This window comes from Bos indicus, chromosome 3 (genome assembly GCF_029378745.1).
Source record: "Bos indicus isolate NIAB-ARS_2022 breed Sahiwal x Tharparkar chromosome 3, NIAB-ARS_B.indTharparkar_mat_pri_1.0, whole genome shotgun sequence".
Classification (NCBI taxonomy): domain Eukaryota; kingdom Metazoa; phylum Chordata; class Mammalia; order Artiodactyla; family Bovidae; genus Bos; species Bos indicus.
In genome coordinates this window covers 27670983-27698313 of record NC_091762.1, presented here as the reverse complement: position 1 = coordinate 27698313, position 27331 = coordinate 27670983, and the positions used below count along the sequence as shown (strand labels likewise).

At 41.4% G+C, this 27331-nt stretch overlaps 2 protein-coding genes across 4 annotated transcripts in view; both read left to right on the top strand.

Annotated features, from left to right (window-relative positions):
• Positions 1-27331, top strand: part of SLC22A15 (solute carrier family 22 member 15) — a 110756-nt gene that overhangs the window by 49376 nt on the left and 34049 nt on the right. For all 3 annotated transcript variants that reach the window (XR_011565732.1, XM_019956743.2, XM_070785861.1), the window contains exons 3-7: positions 5170-5302; positions 5941-6105; positions 14773-14902; positions 19664-19879; positions 25183-25323. Coding sequence is in view for 2 of the 3 variants with exons in the window: in XM_019956743.2 (XP_019812302.2) it covers positions 5170-5302; positions 5941-6105; positions 14773-14902; positions 19664-19879; positions 25183-25323 (785 nt within the window). In the remaining variant the exon portion in view is untranslated. The remainder of the gene's footprint in view (positions 1-5169; positions 5303-5940; positions 6106-14772; positions 14903-19663; positions 19880-25182; positions 25324-27331) is intronic.
• LOC109555878 (baculoviral IAP repeat-containing protein 2) lies at positions 770-5117 on the top strand. Its single transcript, XM_019956741.2, has one exon. The coding sequence runs from the start codon at positions 2125-2127 to the stop codon at positions 3934-3936; it is 1812 nt and encodes a 603-aa protein (XP_019812300.2). The 5' UTR covers positions 770-2124; the 3' UTR covers positions 3937-5117.

The following is a 27331-nucleotide window of genomic DNA, read 5'->3' as shown; positions in this document are numbered from 1 at the left end:
TAACTCCAGAACAGCCAGGTAGAAGAGGTGCACAGGGCAAGGTGTAGACGGATGGAAGAGAACAGAGCTTCCACACCCTCAGAGCTCAACTGCCCTCCCAGTACCAGCACAAGTTCAGTGACCTGGAAGCTCTCCAAACCACATCTTTTTGGATTTTTTGGCAGCTTCATTATGAAGGCATGATTGATTAAGCCTTTGGCCATTGGCAGTTGATTCAACCTCCAATCGCTCTCCCCTGCCCAGAGGCCTGGAGGGAGGGGCTGAAAGTTCCAACCCTCTTTACATGGTTGGCTCCCCTGACAACCAGCCCCTATCTATGAGGCTTTCCAAAAGCCACCTCATTAACATAATAAGCTCGGTGTGATTGAAAGGGGCTTGTTACAAATGATAAAAGACACCTGTTTTAGCTTTATTGCTCTGAAGCTTTTTCAGGAACTGGAAAAATAAATCTTATAAAAAAATATACCCCCTGAGGGGAGAGTTAGGGAGTTTGGAATGGACGTGTACACACTGCTATATTTAAAACGGGTAACCAACAGGAACCTACTGTACAGCATGTGGAGCTCTGTTCAGTGTTAAGTGACAGCCTGGAGGGGAGGGGAGAATAGGTATGTGTACATGTGTGACTGAGTCCCTTTGCTGTTCACTTGAAATTGACACAACATTGTTAATTGGCTCTACCCCAAAATCATATAAAAAGTTTTTTTTTTTAAAGATAGCCCTGTCGGCGTGGGCCTCGCGCGGGCGGGGAGCCTGTGGCGCGCTGGAGCTCAGCCGCCCTGTGGCGCGCTGGAGCTCAGCCACCCGGCCGCCCCCTTCTGCCGGCGTCGCGTTCAAGGGTCTGAGGAGGCTCCGGGCGGCTGAGCAGTTTCCGCGTCTGCTGCGCCGGCCCCGCGATTTACAGCCCTGAAGAATCTACTTTTTTCCCCTCATTTTTTCCCCTGCAGTAATAAATCCCATTATGGACACCCAGAAACTTTATAAAGGGATATCGTTTGAATTCTGTGGAGTGTAATTTTGTGTATGACTTATACTTTTAAAATATGAAGGGTTTTCAGAAACAAGGCTAGTAGACTTAATTACTGGCATATTATGCATAAGCAGTGTTGGTGATAAGATCTTGTTAGGCATTTGTGATAATACTAGAACAGTCAAGCTGTATCTTGATAAACTTGATTTACCTTTAAATACAAAATGAGTGATATTGTAGATGCATGATTCTTAAATGAAAGACAAGTTATGTAAAAAGGTTCTGCTGTAGAAACCTTATGGTTAACTAGTTTATGGAGGCAATACCTTCAGTTGACCAAATATTATAAAGTGGTATGCAAAGTTAGGAAGAAAGACAACATAATGATGCTGCAGGAAATGAAAACAAATATAGACAGTATTAACAAAGATGAGTTAGTGGCTTGTGAGTTTTAACATCATACACAGTATAACAGATACAGGTTCAACAATGCTTGTAGGTGTTGACATCCTCCAAAATTGTTAACTGAAGCTACTTTAACTTTCTTAAGTAAATACTATGATGATAAGCTATGTGAAATTAGCCTTTAGATAATGTGACCATATGAAGACTTATTGTTTACTAGAATAAAAGATTTTTTTTATAAAAAATATATTAAGAGTGCTTGGAGGGAAAAAAGTCTGCATATAGTTTTTTTTCTCTTATAGGATGGCCATTAATTGGCTTGATATCCAGGCTATGTGATTTGTAACCAAAAGCAAATTAAAGGCATAAGTATTGTGTCTTTGTTTAGAATTTTGGGAATATAAACTTCCTTGAAAAATCAAGGAGTGTTAAACATATTTTCAAAAGTGTCTCAACTTCTTTCAGTCTGCTTAGTATTATACCAAATAGTGAACAGAGATAGTACTTGAGTTAATATAGTCCTAAAGAGTATTAAATAGTATTTTGATAATATAGGAGATAGAGTCATCCTGCCTGAGTGTAAATTCAGATGTAAATCCAGTAAAGAAGGTGTAGTGAATTTTATGTAAGTAGGAGCCTATCATTTGATTCTTTTTTAATGGTGAAAAAAAAAAAACAAACTAATGTGAAGAGAAGAAAAATTTCATGTAAAGGATTTTTGCTGTCAAAAAGTAAAAATCAAGAGTGTGATGGAAGACAGCACAGTCTTGTCAAATTGGACGATTGGCAACAAACAAAAAATGACATACGACTTTTCATGTGAGCTCTACCGAATGTCTACATATTCAACTTTCCCCGCCGGTGTTCCTGTCTCAGAAAGGAGTCTTGCTCGTGCTGGTTTTTATTACACTGGTGTGAATGACAAGGTCAAATGCTTCTGTTGTGGCCTGATGCTGGATAACTGGAAACAAGGAGACAATCCTATTGAGAAGCATAAACAACTGTATCCGAGCTGTAGCTTTATTCAGAATCTAGTTTCTGTTACTAGTCTGGAATCTACTTCTAAGAATGCTTCTTCTCCAATGAGAAACAGTTTTACGCACTCATTATCACCCACTTTGGAACATGGTAGATCATTCAGTGGTTCTTATTCCAACCTTTCACCAAACCCTATTAATTCTCGAGCAGTCGAAGACTTTTCCCCATTGAGGACTAACCCCTACAGTTATGCCATGAGTACTGAAGAAGCGAGATTTCTTACTTATCAAATGTGGCCATTAACCTTTCTGTCACCATCAGAATTGGCAAGAGCTGGCTTTTATTATATAGGACCTGGAGACAGGGTAGCCTGCTTTGCCTGTGGTGGGACGCTAAATAACTGGGAACCAAAGGATGATGCCATGTTAGAACACCAGAAACATTTTCCCAGCTGTCCATTTTTGGAAAATTCTCTGGAAAAAACGCTGAGGTTCAGCATTTCAAATTTGAGTATGCAGACACATGCAGCTCGCCTGAGAACATTTATGTACTGGCCATCTACTGTATCAGTTCAGCCCGAGCAGCTTGCAAGTGCTGGTTTCTATTATGTAGGTCGCAACGACGATGTCAAGTGCTTTTGTTGTGATGGTGGCTTAAGGTGTTGGGAATCTGGAGATGACCCATGGGTAGAACACGCCAAATGGTTTCCAAGGTGTGAGTTCTTGATACGAATGAAAGGGCAGGAGTTTGTTAGTGAGATTCAAGCCAGATATCCTCATCTTCTTGAACAGCTCTTGTCAACTGCAAATACTTCTGGAGATGAAAATGCTGATCCACCAATTGTTCATTTTGGACCTGGAGAAAGTTCTTCAGACGATGCAGTCATGATGAATACACCTGTGGTTAAAGCTGCCTTGGAAATGGGCTTTAGTAGAAGCCTGGTAAAGCGGACAGTTCAGAGTAAAATCCTAACAACTGGAGAGAATTACAAAACAGTTAATGATATTGTGTCAGCACTTCTTAATGCTGAAGATGAGAAAAGAGAAGAAGAAAAGGAGGAAGAGAAGGAAAGACAAACTGAAGAAACAGCATCAGATGATTTGTCATTACTTCGGAGGAATAGAATGGCTCTCTTTCAACAGTTGACGTGTGTGCTTCCTATCCTGGATAATCTTTTAAAGGCCAATGTAATTAATAAACAGGAGCATGATATTATTAAGCAAAAAACACAGATACCTTTACAAGCAAGAGAACTGATTGATACCGTTTTAGTTAAAGGAAATAGTGCTGCCAACATCTTCAAAAACTGTCTTAAGGAAATTGACCCTACATTATATAAGAACTTGTTTGTGGAAAAGAATATGAAGTATATTCCAACAGATGTTTCAGGTCTGTCCCTGGAAGAGCAGTTGAGAAGGCTGCAAGAAGAAAGAACTTGTAAAGTGTGTATGGACAAAGAAGTTTCTATTGTATTCATTCCTTGTGGTCATCTGGTAGTATGCCAGGAATGTGCCCCTTCTCTAAGAAAATGCCCTATTTGCAGAGGTATAATTAAGGGTACTGTTCGTACATTTCTCTCATAAAAGAAAAATAAGCTGTATGTTAGCTTATGTATAAAAATCTTTAAAATATTGTCTGAAGTTGTTTGAAGTAAAAAAAGGAATTACTGACTCCTTAAAAAAAAAAAAAAAAGATAGCCCTGTAATTCTTACATAGGAAATTACAAGGGCTTCAAGAGCTATGTTATAGGAACAGTGGTTAAAAACCAAATATATATTTCTTATTATAAATTGCAGTGTCACACTCATAAATGTAATCACACAATATGTTTTCTTTTTGTCTGTTTGTTTCACTTAGCATAAAGTCAGAGTTCATCCATGTTGTAGCTTGCTAGAATTTCATTCCTTTTTAAGGCTGTATAATATTCCATTGGATGTATATACCACATTTTGTTTATCCGTTCATCTGTGAATGAACATTAGGGTTCATTCCACCTTTTGGGTGTTGTAACTAATGCTGCTATGAACCTTAGCACACAAATACCTGTTTGAATCCCTGCTTTCAGTTCTTTTGTATTGTATACTCAGAAGTGGAATCACTGTATCATATGGTTTGTTTTTATTTAATTGCGAAGTCATGTCCAACTCTTTGCGACTCTGTGGACTCCACCAGTCTCCTCTGCCCATGGGATTTCCCAGGTAAGAATACTAGAGTATGTTACCGGTTCCTCCTCTGGGGAATCTTTCTGACCTAGGGATCAAACTCAAGTCTTCTGCATTGCAGGATTCTTTAGCAGTGAGCCACCTGGGAAGCCCAATCATATTGTATAGATCATTTTTCAAGGAAAATACTCAAGGGATTTAAAGCCCATTAATTTATTGGAGAAAAGGACCGTTCGTTTTTGGCCTCATATATGTCATATAGTATGTTAGGTGTCAGAGAAATGGAAACTAATGGCATACAGCTCTTCCTGTATTCAGGGACTAAAAATGCAGGGACTTGGAGTGAGGACATAGTCAACAGACGGGTAAGTAATTAGCTATTACATACTGTACTGTGTTCAGTGCTGTAACAGCACGTTTATAGACTACTGTGGGAGCAGATTACAATGACAATTTCTGGGGTTTCTGAAGACAGAATCTCCTTGGGTGTTGTCCTGGATGGATGTTCTGTTGAATTCTGGTGAATAGTGGTAATGCAGTGGAGAAATTCTAGTATACAAGTTTTTGTTGTACATTTGCTTTTTTAAAATAGCTAACTCCATCCATCTGTCTTTTCTGTGACTTAAACGTCTCTGTTTTTTTTTCTTCCTCTAGTGGTTTTTAATTGCCAACAGATCTTACAAAGTGAGTGCAGCAAGCTCTTTTTTCTTCAGTGGTGTGTTTGTGGGAGTTATCACTTTTGGTCAACTCTCTGATCGCTTCGGAAGGAAAAAAGTCTATCTCACAGGTAATCTGTTAGTGTTCATGAACTGAATAAGAGAAGTTATTTTCCTAAGGTTCCCAGAGAAATAGTAAGGAGACCATTTTCTTAAGTTTCTCAGGGAATTGCTGTGTGGACCCAGAACTGATTTTTATTTCACTGGTGAGAAGCCAGGTGCTTCTGGCCAAGCATTTTAAAGCACACCTGAGAAAGGCCAGGTATCTGCATTATAAGCATTTCCTAGTGGTGCCTTCTGCAAGCTGTGGGTCCCAATTCATGCCATGCTTCTACAGAGAACAAATATTGAGGCGGTTTGCTAGTCCATTTCCTTATATCCATTTCCTTATATCTTGTATGTTGATTCATGCAGATGAGCTCCACAGGACTCAGCATAGTTCACTTGACAAGCTGAGTATGAGCTAGGAATTTTCAATTTTCAGCATTATTGGGAATAGTTGAAAACTGCACATGAGGACAGAAATCAACTTGTAACAAAGAAAACCTCAGTTTTTCTTGATAATCTTTAAGAGAAACTGATTTAAATACAAACCATAGCTTAGAAAATTTAAATTCACAAAGATTTATCTTTACAAATTAACATATATATTGCATTCATCAAGTGTGTTTTGCCTCTGGATTATTGCATACTGTTCTTCTCTTTCTAGGTTTTGCTCTTGACATCTTGTTTGCTATCGCAAATGGCTTTTCCCCCTCATATGAGTTCTTTGCAGTAACTCGCTTCCTGGTGGGCATGATGAATGGAGGGATGTCGCTAGTGGCCTTTGTCCTGCTGAATGAATGTGTGGGCACCGCCTACTGGGCACTCGCAGGTACTGCTTCAATCCAGGCCTACTTGGAGATGGGGAGGGGCTCCAGAGAACTATGTAGGAACCAGCTTAGCCCTCGTGTCTAAAAATGCATCTAGATTTGGGGTGCTCTATCCAAATACTGACTCGATGGACGTGAGTCTCAATGAACTCCAGGAGTTGGTGATGGACAGGGAGGCCTGGCGTGCTGCGATTCATGGGGTCGCAAAGAGTCGGACACGACTGAGCGACTGATCTGATCTGATCTGATCCAGATACTAGATTTGCTTTCTTTCTGGATTTTTTTTTTTTTTTTTAAATTTTTTGACCATATGGGCTCTTAGTTCCCTGAGCAGGGATCCAACCTGCATTCCCTGCCTTGGAAGCATAGTTGTCATCATGGGACTGCCAGGGAAATCCCTAGATTTCCTTTCCTGAGTTCTGTGTGGCCTTGAATGAGTCATTAGTATTTTATTTTATTCCCCTATTGATAGTCTCCCCTGGGGCCTACAGATGGTGACCTTTTCCCTATACTCACAGATTGCCTGAAGGTATTCGTTAACTGCTTTTTACCATGAAGTGAAAACTAGTGCAGAGGAAATACTAGAAACTCCTGTTTCAGTGCCTTGGTATTGTATTTTATTAAATCTTTGTCTCATAGGCCTTTTTACTGTTCTCTTCAAATCAGCAGGTAGTACTCTTGTAGTATTTCTTTAGTGATGTTTAAGTTTCCAAATGGAGGCCATGTTCTGTATTACTTTTAACCATCCCATCATCTTCTCAAGAACTATCAATGATTTTAAAAGCATCCTTGACTTAATGTCTTGGGAGGGTGATTGCACTAAGATTCTACTTTGTGGACTATAGGTTTGCAGTGAGAACTTTGTTTTGCTTTCCATTCATTTAAATGTTATTGAGTACTATAGATGTTCTTATACTAATATGGGAACAAGTTGATTGTGCAACTGTAGAAATGAGTCTACATGAGGATGTAGGTGATAGAATGCCAGCTGTCATTTGCTGAGCATCTGTTATATACCAGGAACCAAGCTCTGCATCTGGCCAATGCCTCTAATATTCCCAGAACCTACAAGTTAAGAATTTCTACCTTCATTTTACAAATGAGGACACTTCACTGCTGAAAATGTTGCAGGAAGGGGAGCCCTTCTAGAACCTGAGAATGGGCTCTTGTCTAACACTCAGAAGTGAATTGTCAGAGGAGACACCCATGCTGACAAAGCAAGAGACTTTATTGGGAAGGAGCGCCTGGGTGTAGAGCAGCAACGTAAGGGAACCCAGGAGAGCTGCTCTACCACGTGGCTCTACCACGTGGTTTTATGGTGATAGGATTAGTTTCTGGGTAGTCTTTGGCCAGTCATTCTGACTCAGGGTGCTTCCTAGTGGCATAAGTGTTGCTTAGCCAAGATGGATGCCAGTGAGAAGAATTCTGGGAGGTTGTCGGACACAAGGTGTCTCCTTTTGACCTTTCCCAAACTCTTTTGGTTGGTGGTGGCTTGTTAGTTCCGGGTTCCTTACTAGGACCTCCTGTCATAAAATACTGCAAATGGTTACTGGTGCCTGGCTGGAGTGGGTGGTTTCAGTCAATATGTTCCACATAACAAAAGGAGAGGTTGTGTGCCTGTTTTCACACAGCTCATGACTGTCAGGGCGAGGATGATGCCAGGCCCATGTCATCCCACTTTTCCCTGAGGACTCCCCTCTTGTATCTTCCATTTATTGTTGTTCAGTCACTCAGTCACGTCCGACTCTTGCAATCCCATGGATGCAGCATGCCAGGCTTCCCTGTCCTTCACCATCTCCCAGAGTTTGCTCAAACTCGTGTCCCTTGAGTCTGTGATGCCATCCAAGCATCTCATCATCTGTCACCGCCTTCTCCTCCTGCCTTCAGTCTTTCCCAGTATCAGGATCTTTTCTAATGAGTTGGCTTTTCACATCAGGTGGCCAAAGTATTAGAGCTTTAGCTTCACCATTAATCCTTCCAATTAATATTCAGGGTGGATTTCCTTCAGCACTGACTGGTTTGATTTCCTTGCAGTCCAAGGGACTCTCAGGAGTCTTCTCCAACACCACAGTTCAAAAGCATCAGTTCTTCAGCACTCAGCCTTCTTTATGATCCAGCTCTCACATCCGTATATGACTACTAGAAAAATCATAGCTTTGACTTTATAGATCTTTGTCAGCAAAGTAATGTCTCTGCCTTTTAATATGCTGTCTGGTTTGTCATAGCCTTTCTTCCAAGAAGCAAGCATCTTTTAATTTCATGGCTGCAGTCACCGTTCTCAGTGATTTTGGAGCCCCAAAAATAAAAGCTGTCACTGTTTCCATTGTTTCCCCATTTATCTGCCATGAAGTGATGGGATCTTAGTTTTTTGAATGTTTAGTTTTAGGCCAGCTTTTCCACTCTCCTCTTTCACCTTCATCAAGCGGTGCTTTAGTTCTTCTTTGCTTTCTGCCATGAGGGTGTTGTCATGGGTCACCTCATATGAATACTGGTGGCTTGGCCCTTTTTTGTCACTGGTCGTGTCTTTGGAGTTAGTAAAGGCTAATGTATTGAACTGGAAGACAGAGGCAAAATAAGCTCTGCTGTATTATGTCCACCGAACTGCTGTCCAAGCTGAAGGACACAGAGGGTTGAACAAGTTAGAACTAGACTGGGGAGGAGGAGACACCAGCTCCATCCTCACAGGACAGGCTTCTTACCTGCTTCTTACACATCATGCTTCATAATTCACTTTGTCTATATTAGCTTTCAGCAAAGCCATTAGAGGTGGGCTTTTTTTTTTTTTTCCCCTAGCTCAAGTCCTAAGTTAGGATCAGTGAGAAAACATCCTTTGAGTCTTCAGTTTGCATTGAGACTGTTAAAGTCATTTTTGCAAGTAGTGGGTTCAGTCTTGCTGGGACTTTGCCAGAAATGAGTGATGATGGTGTTCATGACCACTCACATTATCCAGGGGAAGACACAAAAGCAGCCTCTCCTGGGGTTTTGGTTTCCCTGAGTCCAAAATCTTGCTCATACAAAGCATCATGAGTACGTGTTCTTCATCTTCCTGGCACATTCGTCTATTAAAATATTCACATTTGCCCCTAGTTGTTCCATGAAGAGGATGCTTTCTTACAAAACATGTATACTTCCCCCACCCTACCAAGTTCTCTAGGATGATTCCTGTCCCGTTGCCTACCTTCAGCAAAAAGAAAGACCTCTTGTTCTCTTGCTCCCTTTCCAGTTGCCTGAAGCCAGTGAAAAGATTTCTGTTAAAGTGCTTTCACCTTCCGTTCTTGTCCTTGAGGCTGAGTTAAAGTAAGGCTATTAAAATTTTTATAGCAAAGGGAAAAGGAAGAAAGGGGAAAAAACTGCAACAGTGGTACCAGATGGTTGCCAAATTCAATGTGAAATTCAGAAGGAGCTTGAGAGAGTTCCCAGAAGGCCAGTGCACTTGACCTGCACCCAGGACAGAAATAAGTTTCTGCTGCCCCTAAAACTCTTTTGCGAGGAGTTTCCTCCTTCTCTCTCCCATGAGCAGTCTTCCCCCAAAGTTTTGTCCTTCACCTTTCTTTCCAGGCTGTTCTCTCCAGCACAATTAAAAAAAAAAACACCTTTTTATTTTGTTTTGAGGTATAGCTGATGAACAACGTTGTGATAATTTCAAGTGAACAGGGAAGAGTCTCAGCCATACATATACATGTGTCCGTTCTCCCCCAAACTCCCCTCCCATCTAGGCTGCCACATAGCATTGAGCAGCTTTCCGTATGCTATACAGTACATCCTTGTTGGTTTTCTGTTTTAAATGTAGCAGTGTGTACTTGTCCATCCCAAACTCCCTAACTATCCCTTCCCCCACAGCAGTCACACATTTGTTCTGTAAGTCTATGAGTCTATGTTTTGTAAGTAAATACATTTGTATCGTTTCTTTTTAGATTCCACATATAAGGGATGTCATGTGATATTTCTCCTCTATCTGACTCCAGTCAGTATGACACTCTCTAGGTCCATCCATGCTGCTCTCCAGCATGATTTTATGTACTCCTATAATGTCAGATATGCTCAGAACTGAAAGAAATTGAGGGGAAAAACCTAAATGATTTGCAATAGGGGATTCATTGGAGGAATCCAATGGACAGAGGAGCATGGCAGGCTATACAGTCCATGGGTTGCAAAGAGTCGGACATTACTAAAGCGTCTTAGCACGGCTCGGCACCCTGATTGTTTAGCAGTAAAAAAAAAAATTTGTTTTGAAAAATTGTGCATGATTACAAATAATATTTGCAGTATGTATAAAATACTATATAAAGTACATATAACAAAGTATAAGTGCAAACTGAAAACATCCACTTTTAACCAGTTGCAGTGTAGTGCTTAACAAGAATAAGTAAAATTGATTGAAAATTTTTGAGAGTAGAAAAGGTAAAATACTAAAGCTATGAAAAATGTCATATTAGTATATTTGTTTTTAATTTTCTTATATAAATACCTTATATCAAAAGTTATTGATGTTCATTGTAAAAAAAAAAATCAAGAAACATATAGAAGTGAAACATAAAGAACACATATAGTCCTGCTCACCCAAAGACCACAATTGTAAACAGATTGCTGTGTGTCCTTCCAGAGCTTCTCCTTTGCATATCTGTTCTGCAACATGCATTTATTAAACAGACCTGGTCATGTACCAGACACACCGCTTTTTAAAAAACTTTTCATGGGAATATAGTTGATTTACAACGTTGTGTTAGTTTTAGGTGGACAGCAAGTCAAGCAGTTATATATACTCATGAGGCCACTCTTTTTTTAGGTTCTTTTCCCATATAGGCCATTACAGAGTACGGAGTAAATTTCCCGGTGCTGTTCAGTAGGTCCTTGTTGGTCATCTGTTTTGTATATTGTAGTATGTATATGTCAATCCCAATCTCTTAAGTTGGCCTTTTCCGTTTATTATTTTCTTATTGGAATATAATTGCTTTACGATGTTGTGTTAGTTTCTGTTATACAACTGAGTCAGCTGTATGTATACATATGTCCCCTCCCTCCCACTGCTCCCCATCCCGGCTCTCTAGGTCATCACAGAGCACCCAGTAGAGCTCCCTGTGCTATACAGCAGCTTCCCACTAGCTGTCTATTTTACACGTGGTAGGTATATATGTTAATGCTATCCAGATACTACTTTTGTAGACAGACACTTGGGATAAAAGAGTGAACATGCCAGGCCTGGGTGGGGGAAGGTCCTTGCTCTTACAGAACTTATGTTTTAGTCAGGAGAGGCATAATCAATGTGAAGTAATTTCTGAAAACTTTAAGTGCAGTGAAGAAAATTAAACAGGATAATAGAGTAGGCAGTAAGTGCAGGGGACAGTTACATTAAATAGGATAGTTAGAGGAAACTTTGATGTAGGTATTTAATCAAAGATGTGAATGAAGCAAAAGACCTAGGGGGTATGATTTTCTGAGCAAACATTCCAGTCAGATGGAGTGGCAAGAACCAGGCCCCTGAGGGCAGGAATGAGCTTCTCAGAGCACCTGAAAAGATGCAGTGTGGAAAGGCAGGAGGAGGCTGGGCTGAGATCAGGCTGGAGGGGCTGAGTGATGTAGCGTAATGGGCCAAATTAGGGATTTTTTTTTTTTTAACTCAAAATGCAATGAGTAGCCAGTGACTGAATTAAAGAGAGGAGCCATAGAATTTTACATAGAGAAAGATTACTCTGGTAGGTGTATGCAGGCTGGATCTTAGAGAAGCAAGAGTAGAATTTGAGGGGCCATTCAGGAGGCTGGTGTGGTTACCCCTGTGGAATCCGCAGATGTTTTGTACCAGGTGGGAGTAGTGAAAGAGGAGGAAAGTGCATACATGGTGACCTGCTAAAGAATCAGCAGAGAAGGCAAGAGAAAAAGGGACCAAGGGGGCTTCACGGCCTTCTGCTTGAAAGCTGGATGGATCATTGGTGCTGCTTAAAAAAATAAAGTCATCACTGTACATTATCTTCTCACCTGCTGAAATTTGACTTTTGCTAGTGCAAACTGACCAGGGGTTGCAGACTTGAAATTAATTAAAAATAAGCAGAAAAGAAATCTGAAAAATAGATGTAAATAACCAAAGACCATGGGCGCGTGTGTGTGTGCTCAGTTGTGTCTGACTCTTTGTGATGCCGTGGACTCTGCCAGGCTTCTCTGTCCATGGGATTTCCCAGGCAAGAAAACAGGAGTAGGTTCCATCCCGACACAGGGATGGAACCCGAGTCTCCTGAGTCTCTTGCATTGGCAGGCAGATTCTTTACCACTGTGCCACCTGGATAGGCCCATAAACAGCTACAAAACCACCTATGGCATTCCAGAGTTACAAAATGCAGAAGTGGTGATTTGAAATGTTCATTTTTTTTTAATTAAATTTTTCAAATAGCCTAGAGCCTTACCACATCTTTATCTCCTCGCCTTATTCCTGTTGTCATTTCCGGGCATATGTGTGCAACTTCTGGCTGGGTATCACATGCAGATGTCTGTTGACCCCTCAAATTAAAGGTATTGCTTTCTTTCGCCTAAAATCTACATCCTTTTCTGGGACTTCTATCTATAGCCATGTCATCATGGTATTTAAGTCATGAAACTAGAACCTTTGAATCCTTTTCCTCCTGTATACCATATCCAGCTGATACCAGGTCTTTCTGTGACAGAGATTCAACTGTGATGAGCTTAGATGCAAAGAGAAATCTTTCGGTTAACACACCCAAACCAAGAAGAGCCAGGCCTTGGCAATGCTTAGAACCAGGAAGTTAGGTGCATCTCATTTCTGTTTTCCGTTGTCTCTGAGAAACTTCCCCTGCTCAGTCAGGGATGAGGCCCAGCAGGTCATTGGTTTCACTGCCAAGTTCAGTATTTGAAAATCCTGAAATAGTGGTAGGAACTCTGATTGTCCCAGCTGGGGTCACCACGGTGGAACCACGATTGACGTCTCCCCCTTGAACCACAGGGATGAAATATAGGGAGGTCATCTTTCCAAAAAAAAGGAAAGGATTCTCGGAGTTAGAAAGGAGTGCTAAGTAGGCAACGCTTTATAACAGACACTCACCAGAGGAGGCTTCCAGATCGCATTTTTGGGGACGTTAATTGATATAAAGGGCTATGCCCTTTTTACAGTAGGACCGTATAGCTAACATTTGTACAGCATGCATTATTTCATTTGAAACTAATGACTCTACTTTTTGAGGTTTGTATTATTATTTCTCTTTCATTTATGAGAAAACAGAGACTCAGATATTTAGGGATTTTCCCAAAGTCATATGGCAGTGTAGAGAAGAACTGGGGTCTGAACTTGGTTCCGCTGAAATGGCCTCATCCTGTGGTCCTTTGTCTTTTTGCTACGTTGTCAGTGGATACCGAGTACTCGGAACTGTTCTGAGCAGTGACAGAAAGCCTTGTTCTTGGAAACCAGGTGCTATTTGGTGCCCTGTAATGAATCTGTAATAGCTATTGATTATCTAAGTTTCTAGGGAAATCACAGGGAATGGAAATCCCATTCCCTTACTTAGCAGACCGCATGCCCTGACTGGTTTTCTGTTCATGCTGAACTTACTGTCACATTAGCCTTTCCTTCTGCATCCCCTTTTCCTCACTAGGGCAGACAGCAAACAAGTCATTGTGTTTTGTTGTAGGCTGATAATCTGTGGACAAGAATAAGAGAAATGTTTGTCTTGCAGGATTGTTGTAGAAAATTCCTGTAACAAAGTCGTGTTGCTGTGGGGTGCCCACAGGAGCCGGCCTTTCCCTAGAAGGGTGACAGGGGACAGGAGCGGTACCGAGTGCAGGCTGTCCAGTCAGACCGGGGGACAGCACCTCCTGGTGGGGCCCCTACAGCCCCATGTCTTAGACCGCAGCACCTAACTTTCTCTGAGCTATTTCCTCCGTCTCTAGATAGCTAATAGTGGTACCGGCTTTATGGGACAATGTTTATAAAGTCTAAATCTCAACCAATAGTAGCTGTTATATAAATAAATAGTGATGGATGCTCTCTACTACTAATAGTAGCAGTTACAGAAAGCATGTCAGAGGCGCAGAGTTTGCAAGTATACTGGGCAGCACGGTGGGTTTGTACTCATTTGTTATTTATTTAAAAATCATAAGATCTTAACAACCCGTGGTTGATGTTTGTACTGTCAGTGTGCTGACAAAAATTCATGCTTTGTGGAACTTACATTCTACTTGGAAGAGAAAGACAAGAAACAAATGTAAAATGTCATGTGTCTGGTGGTGATAAATGGGGAAGGACCATATGAGAACTGGGGAGTAGGCTGTGACTCAAGGATTTCAGGGACAGCCACTGTGAAGGAGATGCAGGCCCACCACTGCCATAGTCTCGTGACCTAAAAACCTCCCACCACACAGCAAGCAGTATTTCCAGGCCTCAGCCACAAGTTCAGGCAGATGTCAGTGCAACATCAATGAGAAAGCACTTGGGCAGCCCTTAAAATTTATCTTGACCACATGCGGTTTGTAGTTTTCATCTGTCCTTCCTTCTTTCCCACTAATCTCCTGGCCTCTCTTCTGGTTTTATCATCTGATCCTTGATGATATCTGTGTAGGTTTTTCTTTCTGCTGACGTCTCAGAAAGAAAGGATTGGTTCCTTGACCTGGGTTGGAATGGGGTTGCAGATGGTTCTTTCTCCAGTAACAAGTCTCTTTTCCTGAATTAGGGTCAATTGGTGGCCTCTTCTTCGCAGTTGGCATCGCCCAATATGCCCTGTTGGGATACTTCATCCGTTCCTGGAGGACCCTAGCCATACTGGTTAACCTGCAGGGAACCGTGGTCTTTCTCTTATCTTTGTAAGTAGTTTTTCCTCTTAGACTTTTAATTTAATAAGCAGAAGGAATGTCTTAAGAGGATGCGGGTCAATGAGCAGCGTTATTCCCTTTCAGGAGTTTGCCTGAACTGACTTTGGTGAAGAACTAAATTCCGCAAGCGCTCCAATGCTTGGCAGCTCCTGGGAAGAGAGATGCTTAATTAATTCAGAATGCAGGTATCCCTTGTTTAAAGTAACCTCTCAACCTCTGCATTTTAACCTTCAAATTCTCAAGGGAGGGTACTAGTTTCTTTTTTAACCTAATGCCTTAAGCTTAAAAATCTTCAGGCTGGATCAGATCCTGTGCTAGGGGTGTGACCGAAGTATGATATTATAGACCAGTCTATGCATGTTGAATGTATAGTGATACCTCCTCATTCCACAGATGACTGTCATCTCAGGGCCTCTACAGGTGGACATGGGAAGATGCTCAGATATGGGAGAAATCCTTAGAGTGCATGGATTCAAAGCAGTACAAGGATGATGCCCTGGTCAAGGCAAGATATCACACCATGCTCCTCTTAAGGCTGTAAGATGAGCCACCAACTTAGGCCTGTTTCTCCAGAAGTTTGACTGTGCTTATGAAAGGTTTTCTCCCTTTAGATATCAGACCTTTAATCCAAAACATCAAAATCTTTTGGATAAATAAAACTTTCAGCCAGCGGCACCAGCTTTCTTCTGTGCTGTAAAGTGAGATACCTGTAATAGAATTTTCATTGAGGCAGCAATTCGATTTAGTAATTCTTTATATAAGTTCTACTAATTGAGATTTGGTGGGGATTGAGCTGAAATCTGTTTTCATTCTCTCTTTGAAATCAAGAGAATTGTTAAGTGCAAAAACGAATATAATAGAAATAGTTAACCTATATTTATTGATGTTGTTGTTTAGTCTCTAAGTCATATCTGATTCTTTTGCGACCTCATGGACTGTAGCCCAGCAGGCTTCTCTGTCCATGGGATTTCTCAGGCAAGAATGCTGGAGTGGGTTGCCATTTCCTTCTCCAGGGAATCTTCCCTACCCAGGGATCGAACCCATGTCTCCTGCTTAGCAGGCAGATTCTTTACCACTGAGCCTCCAGGGAAGCCCCCAACCTATATTAGAAAGGTAAAATTTATGAAATGCATTCAGTTATGTGAACTAGAGTGAGATAATTTTATTAGAAAGGAAAACTAGCCTTATATTATTACGCTGTATATTGTAAATTTTTGGGAAAAAATGTATTCCTTGAATTAATAAGCATTCTTGTTCATATTAGTAAATAAATGAATTTATTTTTAAACATTTAATAAACTGCCTACTTCATAGAGCTTTCCAGGTGGCACAGTTGGTAAAGAATCTGCCTGCCAATGCAGGAGACGCAAACACCATGGGGTCGCAAAGAGTCAAGCACGACTGAGTGATTGAGCATGCAGGCATACTTTTTAATCCAGGCTGGTTCTCATCCCTCCTTCAATAGTAGAGTGACTTCACTGGTTGATCCGAGGCATTCTTTGAGTTTTCAGAATGTATATTCTGTTTGTTACCGCTTAGTAGTCGGTGGGGACTTTGACTTGATGAGAGATTAATTCTGGTCGTGAAAAATGGGAAACGGAAGAAAGGACGTAAAATCACTCTATACCATCAAGCCTGGAAAGTAAGGTTTGCTGCAGTCAGCCTCCAGTTTATCCCCTACCCCATCTTGTGTTCCCATCAGCATACTAGGCTGCTCACTGTTCCGGTTTACCCCTTAGGCTGGTCTGCCCTGGTGCCTCCCACTCAGTGCTATGGCCAGCTCCTTCAGTGCCCTTCTCGCTATTTCTCTTATTTATTAGTAGCCTTCCCAGTTTGCTTAAAAGCCACCCGCTCCAAGCTTTTCCTGGTCAGATACCAATCATTCACTTTCTTGTCTGAATTCTGCAGTACTTACTTGGCGCCCTTCCAGTGGTCCCTTACTTCTGCCTCACACGGAGCCTAACCTCTATAAAACGAGCTCTGAACAGCCCCAGCTCTTTGCTCAGCTGCATTTCCCAGCACCAAAGCCCGGGGCCCTTCCATAGACCAGATGCCTCCTGTCCATTGGACAGATGTTGGCACAAAAACCTTTAGAATTAGCCTTCATTAACTGTCAGCAACATCAGAAACAGTCATGTCATTTTAGAGACATACCTTTTTTGTTTTACTAGAGACCTTGTTACTTAGCTAGAAAATTCCTCGTTTTTACAATACTTGAATTAGAACAGTTTTATTTTAGAAATCAGTGCCCCCTTAATTTAAAAAGGGCACCTTGAAAGAAATACACAGGACATTTTCAAGCAGAGGCCTCAGTGTTAAATTAGCAATATAGCTTCTAAAAGTGATCAGGACACTGTGTAGAGGGCAGCATATTCAAGGGCCTCCTTTTCCTTTTAGAAACATGCCCTGCTGTTTTGTGGAAATAATGAGCTCACATTAGAACTCATATTCCTAAAACTGTCCATTGGCAACTGGGTGGGGCTTTGTTATTGAGAAGCTTATCGGCTTCTCAAAATGTGGAGAAATATCAGGTCCTATGTTTAAATCACCCAGATAAATCCAAGTAGAAATAATTTTATTAACACAGAGTCAAATTTCTAAAACCTGAGTATCTCTCAAATACCATCTTTAAACATGATTTACAAAGTTTTAAAAGTGACTTTATTGCTTATAAACAATTCTGAAAACACAGAGAACCTTAATAGGAAGGGGGGAAATAAATTAGTCAAAGATATAATAATAGTGACTGCCAATGTGTTACTATCTCCTTGTTGGTCCTTTTCCACTCCTCTCGTCCTCCTCAGTTTTAATTTTTACTATAATAGATTTTCTGTTATTTCAGTTATATTTCTATCCCACGTATACTCTCCATATCACCCCACCAGTCTTATGTTCTTTTTATTTGTATTTAGGCTTGATCACCAGAAGGCAATGGCAACCCACTCCAGTACTCTTGCCTGGAAAATCCCATGGACAGAGGAGCCTGGTAGGCTGCCGTCCATGGGGTTGCGAAGAGTCGGACACGACTGAGCGACTTCACTTTCACTTTTCACTTTCATGCATTGGAGAAGGAAATGGCAACCCACTCCAGTGTTCTTGCCTGGAGAATCCCAGGGACAGCAGAGCCTGGTGGGCTGCTGTCTGTGGGGTCACACAGAGTCGGACACGACTGAAGCGACTTAGTAGTAGTAGTAGTAGTAGGCTTGATCAGATAGTTTTACATTGTACCTCATATATGGCCCTGTGGATAGGACCAGTTGATCAGATGATAATCATCGGCTGGCCTAACTTCCAATCAAATGGCATTTTACTTGATTATTTACTTGTGTATTAGTAACAATAATCAGATAGCAGTGAAAAGGTGAATAAAAGAATTTTTTCAGGGGGTTATAGAAGCCTTTATTCCTGCTTTTGTTGATAACCAAATGTTGTGCCTGAATAGTCTCTCTCCCTAGCAGAACTCCTGGGAAAATGCCTGCCTTTTTTTGTTTCCATTGTCTCTCCTCTCAGTGCCTATTACATCGCTCATGCAAAATGAAAGCGCTCACATGGTTATTGAGGAACTGGCTCTCCATGAAGTCACAAACTGTGTGGTGTTTGCTGCCCTTCGCTCTCCTTACTGAAAGGCAGGGAGAGTTCTAAAAGGCACTTTAAATATCCTTCAATTAAAAACAAGTACATCAAAGAAAAGTAAATGCATACAGGTTTCATTTTAGTCAAATAATATCAAACTAGATCAAAAGGTTTGATGCTGTGTTTTATAAACAAGGTGTCCATGTTCCTGCCACCAGTTGGTTTTGAAAGGTCCCCTAAAAATATGCAGAACTGTGAAGAGGAGAAAAGATGCATAATACCTGTCTTGAAACTGATGAAAGAGAGCTGTGGCAACAGAAATGTTCGATACTTTGTTGCTATAGTGAGAAACAACTGTTATTTTTTGGAAATGAAAGTTAACCAGAAAATAAGCTTTGTTTCTTGAAGGACTTGGGAGATCAGGAAATATCCTCAGGACATATTAAAGTGAGTGTGTCAGCTGACTGGAAAATATTAAAGCTTTAAAAGCTCTAAAGCTGCTAAAATGTGATCACTTCTTTTTCATTTTTATATGTAGTCTTCAAATAATCTCTACCTTTTAAATAGCATCACTATGTTAAAAACACTTTAAAAATTCTCTTCTGATGTATAATAGAGATTTTAATCTTTGTGAGGCTTTTTCAGAACTTTAAAAACTCTGTATTATGTTTATTAATATTATTCTAACAACACTTGACCATGATTTGGAGTCTCATCTCTGATGCATGTTTTATGAAGAATTACTCAGTATTGTATTACTGTTTATATATTATTTATATGATTTATAAATTATAAATTGCTATTTATATATTAAAATTTGCTGAAAAGTAAATGCATCATGTTGATGCTTAGTAGAAACCAACACAATACTGTAAAGCAATTTTCCTTCAATTAAAAATAAGTAAAAAAAAGTAAACGCATAGTCTGCTTTTTTCACTGCAGCTTTGGAAGCATGTTTTTGGTTTCCAGTCATAAAAGAGGCCATTATTAATGTTGGCAGCTGTTGACAGCTGCCCTCTGTAGCCCTCTCCCTTCCACTTGTCATTGGGAGAGTCAAGCTTTAACCCTAACATGGAATCCACTTGTGGTCTGGGGACCATGTCCTGCGTGGGGGATCTGTTTCCTTCCGGTGCGTATGTACCTGTACGAATATACAGCCTCTGATGACGTCTCTTTCAGATCCATTCCTGAATCCCCTCGTTGGTTATACTCCCAGGGTCGGCTGCTTGAGGCTGAAGCCACTCTGCGCCTCATCGCCAAGAGGAACCGGCAGCTCAGGTGCAGCTTCTCGCTGGCGCGCCCAGCAGGCGGGAGCTGCGAGGAGGCCGGCAGCGTCCTGGACCTCTTCCGTCGCCGGGTGCTCCTGGGGCACACGCTGACCCTGATGTTCATCTGGTAATTCTCTCTAAGGGCTCTGCTGTGGTCCGCAACCCAGGTTACTGATAGTCTCTTCTTTCTTCAGGGTTACAGAAAATTTCACTCTTGCGTTCAGCATGAGATTGTTTTCAGAAGAAACAACCCTCCCTGCCTCCCTTAGGCATTGTACTCACCTGAGCTTTCTCAGCATCCTCCCTTTCAAGGAGGAAATAATGGTGTCTGCCAGGAGGTTTACTGAACTTATAGATGTCAGAAACACATCTTTGCTTATGAAGTATATAATGTAAATTTTAAATCCCCCAGTTCAGTTCAGTTCAGTCGCTCAGTCGTGTCTGACTCTTTGCGACAGCACACCAGGCTTCCCTGTCCATCACCAACTCCCGGAGTTCACCCAAACTCATGTCCATCGAGTCGGTCATGCCATCCAACCATCTCATCCTCTGTCATCCCCTTCTCCTCCTGCCCTCAATCTTTCCCAGCATCAGGGTCTTTTCAAATGAGTCAGCTCTTTGCATCAGGTAGCCAAAGTATTGGAGTTTCAGCTTCAACATCAATCCTTCCAATGAACACCCAGGACTGATCTCCTTTAGGATGGACTGGTTGGATCTCCTTGCAGTCCAAGGGACTCTCAAGAGTCTTCTCCAACACCACAGTTCAAAAGGATCAATTCTCAGTCCTCAGCTTTCTTCACAGTCCAACTCTCACATCTATACATGACTACTGGAAAAACCATAGCCTTGACTAGCTGGATCTAAATCCCCCAACCCTCCTCCTTAAAAAAAAAGGAAAGCAGCAGACAGAACAGGGACAGAAGAGTTTCTAAGGAGAGCTTTGAAGCACCTCCCCTTGGTTTTGGCCTCAGGCAGGTAGCACATTCTAATTGAACATTCCCACTCACTGACTCAACAAGTGAGCTGTTATCCCTCCTATCAGTGAGATCCTAGGAGTGTCCTAGGAGTGCCACATGACAGCCTCAAAAAAGCCTCAAAGCCCCGGTGCCAGTCAGTGAATGAATGGGTTAGTACTCTCCAAACCTGATTTTCTAGTTTGGCTAATTCTGACCTGCCGTCAGAATGTTCTTAGCATTAATGTAGATTGCACTGAGTGGTTCAAATGGTTCCATTGAAAGAATAAAATTGTGGAAAAGGGAAAAATGGATAATCCATATGTAGAATTTGTAGAGTACCCATGTGTTTTAATATTATCCATTCCATTAAAGTGCCATAAGTGTAATTTGGTCCAGGATTGGACACGAACATCATATTTACTGGCCTAAAGGATGGATGTGCTGTGGTTTGCATGTATTTGGCAAGAAGGCTACATAGAAACTTGTATTTTTCACATGGGAAGTCATTTTATTTGAAGTTAATCATATATATATAAAGCTAAAAAGAACAGTAGATTGAGAAGAAGAAGCTGCAAAGATAGTTTTCTATAGCATGATTCTCTTTTCCCACCCAATCAAACCCTGGCTACCACCTATATGGTTAGGGGTCAGGTCATACCAGCTCTCTGAGCCAGCTTGCTGCTGGAATATCATGGATACATAAGAAATGTTGAATGAAGGACACAAGCTTGGAGGCATGGGGATTCAGGGAGTAAGGGAACCTGTTTTTAAAATAATCAATTGATTAATTAATTTAAAATATTTATTGGCATACAGTTGATCTACACTGTTGTGTTAGCCTCAGGTGTGCAGCAAAGTGAATCAGTCGTGCATATACATATATCCATTTTTTTAAGATTCTTCTCCCATATAGGCCATTATAGGGTTTTGAGCAGAGTTCCCTGTGCTATACAGTAGCACAGGGCAGGACTGTTAGTTATCTATTTTATATGTAGTAGGGTATGTATGGGGGCTTCCAGGTGGTGGTAGTGGTATAGAACCTGCCTGCCAATGCAGGAGACGTAAGTTCAATCCCTGGGTTGGGAAGATCCCCTGAAGGAGGGCATGGCAACCCACTCCAGTGTTCTTGCCTGGAAAATCCTGTGGACAGAGGAGCCTGGAGGGCTGCAGTACACAGGGTCACAAAGAGTCAGACATGCCTTAGCAAATGAGTTCAAGCACACACAGCAGCCCCCCACCTACACACACACACTGTGTATCTGCCAATCCCAGTCTCTCAGTTTGTCTCTCCCCCTTACCCCTGATAACCATAAGTTTGTTTTCTACATCTGTAACTCTCTGTTCTGTAGATAAGTTTATTTGTACCCTTTTTTTTTTGATTCCACATATAAGCAACATCACATGATATTTATCTTTCTCTGTCTGACTCACTTCACTCAGTATGCCAATTTCTATGTCCTTCCATGGGAGCTACTAATTTGAGGTTCTATCAATTGTAAAGGAAATACTTACAAAGTATGTTCAGGTACTTTAAGGCTCCATAAAACTGCATTTGCATGTCATGTAGACAGTCAATCAAACCCTCTGCCTTGAAGGAAGCATCTGCTTTCTTAGGGGTTACTTACAGTTTTTAAGGTTTTTCCCCAGGAATATTAACTTTTGGGTTCTAGACTTCAGGGGATAAAAAAATAAAATAGACAAACTAGACCCAGAGTCAGGGAGAATATTCCTGTTTATTTTGTGTCTTACACAGCCAAATGAGCTCTTCTCAAATAAACTTCTGCCCCCAGGGCTCAGAATGTTAAAACACATGATAACAGAGACAGTGTCATTCCACATAGAGCCGTTCTTTTTGAAGATGCTATAAAATTCTAAAATCTTTTCTGTGGATCTGTCACTGAAGAAGCCTTAACTGGGGAGTGAAATTATGCTTCTGTGTTTAACATCTGTTCCTTTGCTGTTTCCCACAGTAGTGTGGGATAATAATTTCATGATGCCCTAAGTATACTGTTAAATATTATGCAAGCATTTAAAATTTTTGTTTGGGTCCCATAAACAGGATTGAAATGATTTTAATAGCTGTAATTATGCATCCAAACGACCAACTCTGCCATCAAGGAAATTTGTAGGCAGGGTCCGCATCTCGGGACCAGAGGCCTTCCTTGCATGTTCTCCCTATTTTCTCTTACCACCAGCTAGGCTCCTCTAGTGTCTCGAACTGGCTTTGTTTGTTTGTGCCCTTCTTACTACCTTCACAGCCTGAATTAAATATGTATGTGTATTTCTATGTCTGGAATTCTTCACTAGGACTCCTGTTTTAAATGCAGAATAAATACATACCAACACATACAATACATTAGGAATAGCACTAAGTAAGAGGAGGGTCTCGTCTCTACTGCAGATGGAAAGGATTTAAAAAATACTTTAGGAAGGGGATTCCCCTGGCAGTCCAGTGGTTAAAACCCTGTGCTTCCGATGCAGGGGACACAGGTTCATTCCCTGGTTGGGGAACTGAGATCCCACAGGCTGTGGGGAGTGAAGAAAAAAAAAATTAGGAAAATATTTCAGTTTGCTCAGCTTGCTGCTCACAGCAAAGTACTAGCAGGCAGGGAAACCAGACAATTCCCTGTTGCCTTGCATCCTTACCCGTGATGCCCCAGCTGTGACTCTGCTCGTCATCCATAGTTTATGAATGACAGCTCCACCTAGGACGAAGTAATGGGAAGTAGCTGCTGCCGGAGCTCATTTGCCAGAGAGGGATGAGTCACTAAGCAGGCCGTCTCCGGGGACCGCTCTCCCTGCCTTCCCTCTCCCTGGTTCCTGTGGCCCATTTGTAACCTTCCCTCTCCCTGGTTCCTGTGGCCCATTCGTAATAATAACCTGGGGCGCTTGGCCCACTCTGCTTTTTTGGCAGAGATGGAAAGAACGCTTTCCCTTTCCTGTTGATCTCTTCATAGTTGTAGCTTATTGGACTTTTTCTAAGGAAAAGAGATGCAACTGGGAGTTTCCTCGTAATTAACACTTGTCAAAATGAACTGTATAAACATAAAAACTAATGAATTTCCAAAACCCAAGTGTTTTACTGTTGTATAGAAATTTTTGGTTTACAAAATGCATTCATGTTTAACGAAGCCTAGTTTCAGGGTTTATTTACGTTCTGTTCTAGTTTGTTTTATTTTTAATAATGCAGTTTCCTAGGCACAAAAGGTTTTGCTCTCTGTGGTTTTCAATTACCTGAGGTCAGCTGCAGTCTGAAAATATTAAATGAAAAATTCCAGAAAGTAACAACTCATAAGTTTTTAAATTGCATGACATTCTAAGTGTATGATGAAATCTCGTTCCCTCCCACTCCATCCCACCTAAGACATGAATCATCTCCTTGTCCAGCATATCCTGCTTATTAGTCACTTACATTGTCTTACTTATCAGATCGACTATCCGTATCCCAGGGCTTGTGTTCACATCACCCTTATTTTACTTAGTAATGACCCCAAAGCATAAGAGTAGCGATGCCAGCAATTCATATGTTCTATTACGAGGCCTAATATAGAAGTTAAACCTTATTATAGGGATGGCTGTCTAGGGCAAAAAATAGTACATAAAGGATTTGATCCTATCGATGGTTTCAGGCATCCACCAGGAGTCTTAGAACGTATCCCCTGTGGATAAGCAGAGAGTGCTGTATTCCCTTCACTCTGGAAGAAGTTCCTGTTACTCCCCAGTTTGGAGTTTCAGGATGGCCTTTTCTCCAGTGTAGCTTCTGGGCTGTAAGACATAGGCTCCATGCCTGGCACAATATCTGCCACGCAAGGGGTGCTGCCTCGATGTTTCGGCAAAGCTGCGCAGAAATCAGTACCGGGCTTTGATAGTCCTAGAGGAGCTTGCCTCTGCCATGGCCTCGTCTTCTCTTACCTGTTGTGGCTGTCTGCAGCATATGCACCTGCTGAATGCCAGGAGGGGTTGAGACTATGGCCAGGTGTTAGAGTCCCTGTTACTCTGGCCAGCAGGCCACCCACTGGTGACTCAGGCACTTATTAGCATGTGTTCTCAACACCATCCCCTGTTGGCCTGTCCTTAGGAGTTCTTTTGTAGAGTCATTTTCATAATATCACAGTGACTGCTTAGGGCAAGTGTTTATAAATAGTTGAATTAAATAAATTTAAAATAGAGTCATTGTCTCCTAATAAATGCAGAAGTGTGTAATGAGGGCACTAATGACATCTTCTCTGTCAGGGCCTGGCCACTCGTTTGCTTTATAGAGCATCTAGACGTAGCTCACAACATTTCCAAGGCCCCTTTATTTTATTTTTATTTTGTCCTAGTATAGAAATTATATTAGGATAGAAAGCCTAATGAGGGAGTCAAACTTACTCTTTGAGACAGAGGGCATTATTTGAACCAGTGTTTTAATTTTTTCTGACAAATGCTTATGGACTTTCCCATTGTCTTTCTTGTCTTTCACCCCCAATTGCAGGTTCGTGTGCAGCTTGGTGTATTATGGCCTCACTCTGAGTGCAGGTGATCTAGGTGGAAACATTTATGCCAACTTAGCCCTGTCCGGCCTCATAGAGATTCCATCTTACCCTGTCTGCATCTACTTGATTAACCAAAGATGGTGAGTATGGGTGGATATGAAATGTACCGTGTAGAGGACACATACACTAACATGCATAAACACCCAAATGTTCCTGTTGTTGTCCATATGCAGTATCTGCTAAGTATTCCGTGATGATCAGAATTCTTTTCAGACCAGACACATTGAGAATTCATTATTTAGTGCGTTATTCCTTGGGTTTCAAGTTTATGAGTTATTGTGTAGATTTTTTTTTCAATTGAAGTATAGTTGATTTACAGTGTTGTGTTAGTTTTTGGTGTATAGCAAAGCAGCTCAGTTATACATATATATATATATTCTTTTTCATAACTTTTTCCATTATAGTTTATTACAAGATATTGAATATAGTTCCATGTGCCATACAATAGTGAAAAGTTGTTGCTGAGCCATGAAAGACACCAGGATTCTTGGCCTCTGGAGGAGAGGAATTCAGTCTGGGGCCAGTGACGAGGCTTGATCGCTCAGAACTTTTGTGTGATAAAGTTTTATTAAAGTATAAAAGAGATAAGACAAAGCTTCTGACATAGACATCAGAAGAGGGCAGAAAGAGTTCCCCACCTGCTAGCCTTTAGCAGTATGTTATATCAGCAGGCTGCTAATTAGAGAAAGGAAATGTCTCAAAACTCAGAGTGGTGCCAGGTCCCTCACCCACAACATGCATTTTGAGATAACATTGGCACAAGGTGAGGCAGTTCACTTCAGTCCCTCAGTCGTGTCCAACTCTTTGTGACCCCATGGACTGCAGCACGCCAGGCTTCCCTGTCCATCACCAATGTCCAAAGCTTACTCACACTCATGTCCATCGAGTCGGTGATGCCATCCAACCATCTCTTCCTCTGTTGTCCCCTTCTCCTGCCTTCAATCTTGCCCAGCGTCAGGGTCTTTTCCAGTGAGTCAGTTCTTCACATCAGGTGATCAAAGTATTGGAGTTTCAGCTTCAGCATCAGTCCTTCCAATGACTATTCAGGACTGATTTACTTTGGGATTGATTGGTTTGATCTCCTTGTAGTCCAAGGAACTCTCAAGAGTTTTCTCCAACACCACAGTTCAAAAGCATCAATTCTTTGGCACTCAGCTTACTTTATACTCCAACTTTCACATCCATACATGACTATTGAAAAACCATATCTTTGACTAGATGGACCTTTGTTGGCAAAGTAATGTCTCTGCTTTTTAATATGCTGCCTAGGTTGGTCATAACTTTTCTTCCAAGGAGCAAGTGTCTTTTAATTTCATGGCTGCAGTCACCATCTGCAGTGGTTTTGGAGCCTAGAAAAATAAAGTCTGTCACTGTTTCCATTGTTTCCCCATCTATCTGCCATGAAGTAATGGGACCAGATGCCATGCTCTTAGTTTTCTGAATGTTGAGTTTTAAGCCAGCATTTTCACTCTCCTCTTTAACTTTCATCAAGAGGCTCTTTAGTTCTTCTTCACTTTCTGCCATAAGGGTGGGGCCATCTGCATATCTGAGAAATCTTGATCCCAGCTTGTGCTTCATCTAGCCCGGCATTTCACATGATGTATTCTGCATATGAGTTAAATAAGTAGGGTGACAATATACAGCCTTGATGTACTCCTTTCCTGGTTTGGAATCAGTCTGTTCCATGTCCAGTTCTAACTGTTGCTTCTTGACCTGCATACAGATTTCTCAGGAGGCAGGTCAGGTGGTCTGGTGTTCCCATATCTTCAAGAATTTTCCACAGTTTGTTGTGATTGTAGTAGTCAATAAAGTATAGCTCAGTTGGTAAAGAATCTGCCTTCAGTGCAGGAGACCCCCTGGTTCGATCCCTGGGTTGAGAAGATCCCCTGGAGAAGGAAATGGCAACACACTTCAGTATCCTTGCCTGGAAAATCTCATGTACAGAGGAGCCTGGTGGGCTGCAGTCCATGGGGTCGCAAAGAGTCGGGCACGACTGAGCGACTAACACTTACTTACTTACACTTAGATGTTTTTCTGATACACTGAAAGATGAACTCCTCAGGTCGGTACATGCCCAGTATGCTACTG